At 25.1% G+C, this 9,956-nt stretch overlaps 1 protein-coding gene across 1 annotated transcript; it reads right to left on the bottom strand.

Annotated features, from left to right (window-relative positions):
• Nucleotides 1–203: 203 nt before the first annotated feature.
• Nucleotides 204–8,242, bottom strand: LOC145835472 (cyclin-dependent kinase 9-like). Its single transcript, XM_082943083.1, has 11 exons — nucleotides 8,190–8,242; nucleotides 7,845–7,926; nucleotides 7,175–7,281; nucleotides 6,540–6,639; nucleotides 6,020–6,150; nucleotides 4,852–4,940; nucleotides 4,451–4,536; nucleotides 2,490–2,623; nucleotides 1,815–1,908; nucleotides 714–845; nucleotides 204–326 (listed from the first exon to the last, which is right to left on the bottom strand). The coding sequence occupies exons 1-11, from the start codon at nucleotides 8,240–8,242 to the stop codon at nucleotides 204–206; spliced, it is 1,131 nt and encodes a 376-aa protein (XP_082799209.1).
• Between the last annotated feature and the right edge of the window lie 1,714 nt (nucleotides 8,243–9,956).

The raw sequence follows: 9,956 nt of genomic DNA, 5'->3' as shown, positions 1-9,956 counted from the left end.
CAAATATAGACGAGCAGAAATTCAATCACTAAAACTAAAAGTATCACAATTAAGAAACAAAAGCATCCTACTAAAACACTTTATTTTATCTAAAGAATGCGCAAAAGTTAAAGCCCTAATCATACATATCCACAAATTCAACATTTTACGATCCATGTAGTAAAAGTAATACGATGTGAATAATGCTATTGTTGTTATACATCCTACCAAACTCTTTCTTGATACTGCGTTGATGCAACTACTTCTTTTTGTTTATTATTATTCCCCTGGTGATGATGTTTGTTGTAAGGATGGTGTCTGTTGTTGTGTTGGTGTTCTTTCGTCCCCTTTAAATAATTAGTAATAAAGTTTATATAACGTTCAACAAAAATCAGTAATAAATAATAAGTGTAGCATGAGAAAGTAGTAAGCTGATTTCAAAGCTTTTTTTATAATTTTTTTTAGCTTATTAATGGATTATTTCTGATGTTGTGTTCCTTGGTAGTCTAAAAAACTTATAATTTAAAAAATCAAATATAATCAACTATATCGTTTAAATGAATTTTAGAAAAATATATTTAAAGACAAAAAAAAAAAAGTTTATACTAAAGCAATCACTATTTTTTTTTTATCGAAAACTTTTTGAGAAGGTCAGATAATGACTTAAACACATTTTGTACAACATAAACGTCATCATTATAAATAACATAAAACATTGTAAAAAAATTGACAACCTTTAGTTTCTGGTTATTTAGTTGCAAATACTTGTTTTGCTCCTTTAAAGTTTCCAAACATTTCAGTGATTCAAAAGGCAAAGGATCTTCAAAGAAAAAATCATGGTGTAAGGCTTCTTCTGCAGTCAATCTCTGTCGAAAATTTGTTTTTTAAAATTTGTTTCTATCATATATTTTCAAAGATCTTATTAAATGAACTCATAATTCTTGCCATCGAGTAAATTTTTATAGAGTGTATTTGTTATTAAAAAACTGTTTGCTATTTTTTTTCACATGAAGACAATAAAGTTTCTGTTGTACTTAATTTCTATATATTTATATATTTTACATATGTAACAATTTATTGAACGACAAAATAAATTTAAAATATTTGGTCCTAGAATCTGGTGCACGAAAAACCATTCGGTTATCGAGTCGCACAAAACTTAGGTACATTTTAACATACTGTCCAAGACAGTCTTGTTGAGTAGATTAATATCTTAAGGTTTAAAAGTACCAATTTTGAACTTATATTTGATTTAGTATTCATTGTTTTCAAGGAGTTCAATGAGTTCGTATATTAACTTCTAAAGTTAAATGGCATACTAGTAATTTTTAGCATAATCATTGAGGAAGATACCTGCGTTTTATAAGTTAAAATAAAGAAAAAATAATAATTTGAAAAAGATAAATCTGTACAATTTTTGAACTGATGTTACTCAGCTCTAGTTATAAAGATAGATATAAGAAAGCTACAATTTTAATTTTTCTAAACAATGTAGTTTTAAAAGTAGAATAATTGCTTCAAATTAAGTATTCACATTTTTAATTAAAAAAAAACATTTAGAGTTCTTAACTTGAGTTCAAGAACATAAAAACGAATTTGATAGTTCACAAAAAATATTTTGTCATATAGTATTTTCAATTATAATTACGATTTACTCAAGTATAGTATTCTGTTGTTCATGTTTTGTTTAATGTTTCAATCTATCAACAACCTCATAAGTTTTCAAATTTGTACCAAGAAGTATATATTATGACAGTTTATATGTTTACATTAGGTTATAATAGCATGTGTTTATTAAAAAAAAATTAATTGAATATATGTGTAAAGTAAATTACCTTTTTAGGATCCAAACACAAAAGTTTGTCAATCAAATCAACTCCATGTTTATCTTGTACTTTCTGCTTCAGTATCCCTGTAAGCAGCCTTGTTCTGTTAGTAAACATTAATGTAAAAAAAAAATAATATAACAGCATATGAACTCTAATTGAGAAATTATGCTTATTTATAGTTTCGCTTATAGTTAAGATGTTTTATTACAAGTCAGTCTTGAAAAACCAAAATAAAATTTCACATGCTGATTTATTTTATATAACCAATGATACTGTTTATTATCATAAGCAAAGCAATAATGATTGAAAAAAAATCTCAAAAAAAAAGATTAACAAACTTGTGTACAAAAAACCTTTATTTTTCAATAGTAATGTAATATTTTAACAGTTCTAACTTCTAAACACAAAACATTCAAAAAAATTATTAATGATCAAATTGGCTTATACTTTATATTGTTATTCACATTGTAACGTTAATAAAATTATAACTTTTAATAAAATATTCAAAAAACAGTTAGTTTTATAATTGACAAAATAATGTTGACAATGTTGCAATTTCTTAAAAACGAAAAAAATGTAATTAACCACTAATTATATTTTGTTGTTTTTTATCATTAACAATATAATCTTGATAATGTTGTAAGTTTTTAACGCCTAAATATGTATTTAACTATTGTTTACTTATAGCCTTGGTTTTTATCATTCACAATATATTCTTGATAATAATGTAGTTTTTCAACACCAGGCCAAACTTTCGGGGTAATTGGTCCGCATAAGTTACTTATCAAATTGAGTTGACTTCTTTCTTCTTTACCCTGTTTAAGTAATATTAATACAATTGTTATTTATTATTGTACTAAATTTATAACATATCCAATTTTTATTATAACTATAAAACGCTAAGGTTCGTTCATTTCCTTTTTTTCTGTAGAAAGGAATTGTAATAAATGAAAAACGGTATAAGGTTAAATTTTATAAACAAGCTCAGTTTTATCAATCCGAAAATAAATTCATAAAAAAAAACTCTTAAACTGACTGAACCAATATATCAAAAAAGTGCAAATTTTTAGAGTATTTGATTTACAAAGCAGTTATTAGTATAAAAAGAAAATTAAAATTAGTATTGTTTTAAATTTAAAAATTATTGTACCTTTTTCAGACTTCAACAAACTTTATTGTACAGTCAAGTAAATGATAGTAAAATAAAAACGTTTATTGTTACTAAAGACTCAGTAGATTGCGTATTATTAATGTTGATTACGTACTTATTATAACATATTATCAATTGTTCAGTCAAGTAAATGATAATGCAGTTAATACAATTATCGTTATCAATGTTTAGTAGGTAAAGCCTACCGTAACTCAGTGAAGAATTAATATGGTCAATACATCTAATATTATCAAATACTCAGCAGAGTAGGGTTTCCCAAAAAGGGGCCACGTAGTTATTTTTTGGGACCAGAAACAGCAAAGGGGCTAAAAAGGTACCATGTGGACTTTAACTAGATATTATGAAACAATAAGAAATTTAGGGGACCATAAGCTGTAAAACGGGGAGCCCCAAGGCCATAGAAAAGGGAGAAGGAGTCAGAAAAGCATGGGTGACACTTTAGCACAGATTGAAAATTTAGCGCGGAGTGCAACTTTAGCACAGTGTGACAATATAGCACGGTGTATCACTATAGCACGGAGTGTCAATTTTTACGGAGTGTCACATAATTTGTTTTGCTTTTTTTTTTTGCTTGAGTCACAATAGGTACTGTATTGTTTAAAATTCTCTAAAATGAACTATGCAACATGTAAACTAAAAGTTAACAAGCTTTAAATGATTTAAAAGTTTAAACTTTAGTTAAAACTAAAACAAATGTAAGTTTAAACTTTATTAACTTATTTTACTATTTAATTTGAGATGAAAATATTTTGGTCCTTTTACTTTAAAGTTTTCGACAAAAAACTAATTTTTAAGCTAGCAATAAATATAAGCTCTAGGACTTTTAAAACTTTTTTTAATTGCTTTAAATAATTTTTTTAAGGCTAAATTTTAAGCGTAAGTTTTAAATAAAAAGTGAGATATATAGAAGTTAAAAACTTTCTTATTTTATTTTAGTTTTAACTTTTTTTATAATAAGCTACTTTTAAAAGTGTAAGAACTAATTTTCATAATTATTTGTTTGTAAAATATTTAAAAATAACATTTTAAGTGATTTATAATTTCTATGTCTAAAAATTTCACTCGTTGCCAAAGTTACACCATGCCAAAGCGTCACTCCGTGCTAAAGTGACACTGTGTAAAAGTGACACTCCGTGCTAAAGTTTCACTCTGTGCTAAAGTGAAGCTGTGTAAAAGTATCACCTCGTGCTAAGGCGACGCCGTGCCAAAGTGTCACTCCGTGATAAAGTGACGCCGTGCTAAAGTGTCACCCCGAGGTAAAGTGACGCTGTGCTTTTCTGACACCTACCAAGAAAAGGTCTAAGGCGTATTTAAGGATAGTTTTGTGAGAAATCTTGTCGGAGAGGGTTATAACTATTCTATTTCTATCAAAGGAGTCTCATAAACAAAAGTTAGAAAAACCCTGCAGTAGACTATGTAGTATTAACATTAAGTTAGTATTAATAATATATATTAGGAATTAAACACAAACCGGTAGTAAAGGTCTTCTTTTCCAAAGTTCACAAAACACACATCCTGCGGCCCAAATGTCAACTGGTGGTCCGTAGTTTCTTTCGCCTAAAATTTAAACAATTGTTAAAAACACTTAATGAAGATAATAATTAGTCACCTTATTAAAACAATATAAAAGTTTAATATAATATAAATACATCAGACTTCTAAAAGATTAATTGGCGGTCCATATTTTTACCTAATAAATAGTAATACAAATGTAAGGTACGAAAAGTTTTTATATAAATCTTTTTCAACTAATTTCTTTCACATTAAAATTCAGATATCTATATTACAAACACATGATAAGTATAATAACAAGTAATTATATTCGCCTTAAAATCAAGACAAGTTTGTTTATTCTAATCTAAATAATCTAACCTAATAACAGTTCAGGAGCTCTGTACCACAGTGTTACCACAATATTTGGATACCTATTCTCTTCACCTTCTTTGCAAACTGTGAACGGTCTGAATTAAGTGTTATTTATGTGCATTGTTATTTCGTTAGTGTATTTTATTTAATGTTTTATATAATTGTTGTGTATCTACTTGATTCTTCCTCTTAAAGTTTAATATTATTAGTCTTATTATTTATACAATGTTCAGTTCGTTTATCTTTCTTTGAGAAGTGTGAACATAAAAATATAACTTGTTCACATATCAGGTTGTTTTATTTAAACCTTTTTGTAAATAAATCTGCTATTAGACAAAATACAGCATCATATAGATAAAATATATAAAGTCTTTCTTTATCTTAACATGATTATAGATAAATAAAAGTAAACTTTTAAAGTTTTGCAAATGTACTTAGAATTTATTTGAAACTTATTGAACTATTTAAAAAACTTTAAAAAGTAAAAACAAATAATTAATTACTATTTATCAAGTTGGAACACTCTAAAAGTGATAATAGTAAGCGAAAGAATTAATAAAAACTAGCTTGAGAATTAAAAAACAAATCCTATTTCTTTTAGGTTTGCAAAAAAGATTTTAAACAAGCTTAAGTTTTTATCTAAAATTTATACTGACCCTAGTTAGGCTGGTTGTGTAGTAACTTACGGTTACAATTAAACAGATTTTCATAGGTGAGACTTATTGAAAAAGTATTTTTTAATGTGTTTATTAAACAAGTTACTAAGGTTAAAAGGGTTTCAATTAGATAACTGACGTTAAAGAAGGATCTAAAACAATTGCAACTCTAATAACTTGTAAATAATTGAACTTAATTATACTAATACTTTTCTTAGCTGCAGCCTTTTAAAATTGAGTATAGATTGATAGACGAAAAAGGGTTCGATTTTAAAGCAAAGATGTTTCCCATAATATTTGCTGAATCATCAATAGAAAAAAAACCGTTTTACTTTATTTATACCCTTAACCCTAACCCACCTTACCCAAACATTTAAAAAATTAATTTAAATATTGAACTTTTAAAATTTTTAAATGCTTAATCAGCAAATATTGGGAAAACACCTAGAATTTTGTTAAGACTCGACAAAAAATCATCCAAAATGGAATATTTCATAAATTTAGCTGGTAATACTAACCTAGCAAGTCCAAAATCAGCAATCTTCAAAGTTCCGTCTCCAGTTATCAATATGTTAGCTGATTTAATATCGAGATGTAGCACCTTACAACGATGCATATGGAATAATCCTTCAAATAGTTCTAACATTATCTGTTGAATTAAGAATAATTCATTTTTATTATATGTATCATTGTAAACATGTATGTGAAAGAAATTTTAAGTAGACGGCGTCTACTAAATGAAATTAATCAATTTATCTATTTTAATTATTGTAAAAACCATTTTAAAGGTGCATGTTAAATATATATTTTAATACAAAGATAACTAGAACAACTTAATATTTATCCGAAAGAATTTAACTTTTTTGTTAAACCAAACGACTATTTATTAATATTACTAAGTTTTAGTTTTTTCGGATGAAATCCTATACTTATAAACTAACTTACGTTTTTTTTTTCGTCAAGTAACAATCTTGTAGGTACATTTAAACGACTTTTTTATTATATCAAATAAAAACGGATACATACAATCGAACAAACCTTTTTTATGTCACCGAGGGGAAAATTAATAGATTTATTGCTGATAAGTCTTGACAAATCGTATTGGCAAAATTCCAACACCATAAAAACGCTTCTGTGTCTGAAATTATTATATGTATTTATGTTTTTATGTATATTTATGTTTATGATAATGTAAACAAAAACAAGTAGATATGTAACTTACTAAGTACTATAAATAAATTAAATTTGTTTTAAATATTACATGAATTAAAATATAAAGTAAAAAAACTTCATTTCAATACAGTAAAAAACTTAAAAAAAAGTTTAAACTGCTTAAAACACTAAACTTTTTTTAAAAGTGAAGTTATAACATATCAATCAATAAAGTTTATAACCTTGGTGCTAAGGATAGTATACACTTCTCTGTTATCACTATTTATTTCTACTATAATGGCCCACTTAATATTATAGCAATATAACAATAAAATTGATAACTTAAATAGAGTAGATTAAAGTATATAAGAACAATCTAGTTTTTATTTAAAATTAACTGTTTGTTTAAAAATAGTAAAGATACATCTTAGTTTGTATGGGTTTTGAAAGATTTGAAAGCACATTTTAAAATTGCAAGTACTAATAATTTCACGATGTTAAAAATAACCGCGTAAATATACCTGTTCGAATTAGTAGGTGTAGAGATACAAACTTCAATCAAATTCACAACATTTTCATGTTTAAGGGCTTGTAATACTTTGATCTCGTTAATAGCACTCTTTGGAAACTGGTAAATATACAAAAATTAAAACAAATATATTCAGAAAGAGATACACTCTTGCAACTTTTGATTTCTGTTAAAGCAGTTATTTTAACCTATAAAAATAAAAACGACTGATATGAATGACTAAGAAATTATATGAAATGATATTTATATATAATACAACTTTTTAAAGTTATTCTTTGACTATGATCATTTTGTTTTCTCTCAGAGAAGTAATTGCAAACTTATAAATTGATAAAACAAAAATAAAAATTAAGTAGTTCCTAAAATACTGTTTAAATTTATCAGACACAATTTTCTTAATATTGTTATTTTGTCAAAGATAAAAACTAATTTAAAAACAAGTTTCAGTAAAGTCATATTTAGTCAAAAAAATACGCATTAAAACATTTCATAAAAAACATTATAAGTTCAAAATACAAAAACCTTTTGAAAACAAATTTCACTGAAAAAAAACAATTTTAACAGACTAAACATAATTACTTATTTAAAAATTATTAATCAACAACAAAGCTGTTTTTAAATTACTTTAGATAAGTTAGAATACTTAATCATACAGTACTAACCCCTTCTTTTTCATTTTCCATTAGAACTTTTTTCAATGCAACTGTTTTTCCTGTTTCTTTGCTTATTGCTTTAGAAACTTCTCTGTATAGTTTTTAGTATATTTAATACAATACACTAAAATTTCACTAACAAGAACTTAAACATTATATAAAATTAATAAGCATAGCAATCTATTTGAAAAAATTCAGCAGGGTTCAGATCTATTTTTGAAAATAACATCCGGCTGGATCCAAGTACTATCAAAAGAATGAAAAGAATGAAAATTTCTTAAAGATTTATATATTGACCCCAATTTTATTATTATTTAACTAATTTAACTTAATATTACAAGCATTCTCACTAACCCGAAAGCTCCTTTTCCAATTATTCCGGTTATAACATATTTTTCAGTCACCATCTTTATTATTTACTTATTAAAATCTGTGAAAATTAGTTATTATTAGGTGTAAATAAATTGATAATGATTTTTGTCTAAAATTGAAAACAACTAGATAATACACCACTATATAACAACTCGAACAGACATTTGAATAATATGGTACTTTTATCGATATGTAATAATCTCATGAAAGTTAAAGCAACTACTTTATTTAAATTTTGATTTAGCTGAAAATTTATGATTCTTTAACATTTTTTAATTACTAAAAACTTATACAAAAACTAGAAATACTTATTTTAAACTTTCGGACTTTTAAAAATAGAATTAAAAGTTTTAAGTAACTAAAATTGTAAAGAAAAAGTGTTAAATAATTAAATTAAAATCTAAAACAAATAATATGATCGATACCCAAATTAAAAGCTATCAATTTACAAAGTAAGTTAATTATTTTAGTGTCTTTGTATTCTTAAATAAATTAAAACAACTTTTTAAATCTTTTTTTGTTAAAAACTTTGAAACCAAAAGGCAAAAGAACGGCCATTTAAATGTTTTAACATTTATTTTGTGGACATACATTTTTTATTTACATCATAATTTCTACGGTAATAGTTACCTACTTTATATTCTAATGCGTTTTATTAAAAGCTAATTTATAAAAAAAAGACATTAACGAACAAAAAAAACATTGTGCTATTAAACATAAAAAAAAAAACCTATACACATAGCAAAATAAAAAAACTAGTTTTAATTTTAAACCAAATTGTGAAAATGTTTATTTATTTTGTTATTTTTAAGCATATTTCTTTATATTCTGATGAGACCTTAGACCTTGATGAAATTTCAATCTTCCCAATACTTATAGGAGCTCTTCAAACGTAATCTTTTACTGTTTAAATCTCTTATAAAAAAATATTTAATCTTTGCAGAGCTTGTTGTAGGTCTTTCTAATAAATCTTTTAATGTTTAAATCTCTAAGTATTCTTTTAAACTTAGTTAAATAAAAACTTCGCTAGTTTTATTTAAATATTTACATAAAACATCCTTTTTTCAACGCAACATTTAGTTATAAGTTTTTATAAGAGCTTTGTGTTAAAATTCTTATATCGTAAAGCTTGTCACCTATAAAACTTCACTTTTTAACCCAGTGATTTAATACTTGTTTACCAAATCTGTTATACAATAATCTCTAGTAGGCTAAACTAACTATTTTAGCTAAAATAAATTCATAAGACTTAAACTTAAAGCTTGAAAACTCATAAGATACTTTAACTATATGTATTTCTAAGCGACAAATTTAACAAACGAATAATTAAGCTTAACTTTAAGTTTGTTTTGTTGTAACTTTAATATTAAAAAAATATATCAAAAAACAAAGTGACTTGGTTTAAAGGTTAAAAAAAAGCTAATTATCACAAAAAGTTAAAATGTAATTCGAATAAATGTTGTGGTCAAGTGGTTGAAATGACATGATAATAATTTTTATTAACAAAAAATGCTCGATTAACTGAAATATAAAGAGCTTATTAAAATAAAAAAGTGCAATTTAAATATGTAACTTACTATCAGGTTTCGGTGGCAAAATATTTGAGAACTCTTTGATTATAATAAAATAGTAAACAGCATGTAGTAATGTTGCTTATCTATAGTGTTATTAAAAAAGTTATTCATGCACGAAAATCTAAACAATACTAAATTGTTGCTTATTCAAAATTTAGCTAGTTTATAAAAGTAT

The sequence above is a fragment of the Thalia democratica genome, chromosome 1, assembly GCF_965202585.1.
Source record: "Thalia democratica chromosome 1, ktThaDemo2.hap1.1, whole genome shotgun sequence".
Lineage (NCBI taxonomy): Eukaryota > Metazoa > Chordata > Thaliacea > Salpida > Salpidae > Thalia > Thalia democratica.
This window is presented reverse-complemented; position numbering and strand designations above follow the sequence as displayed.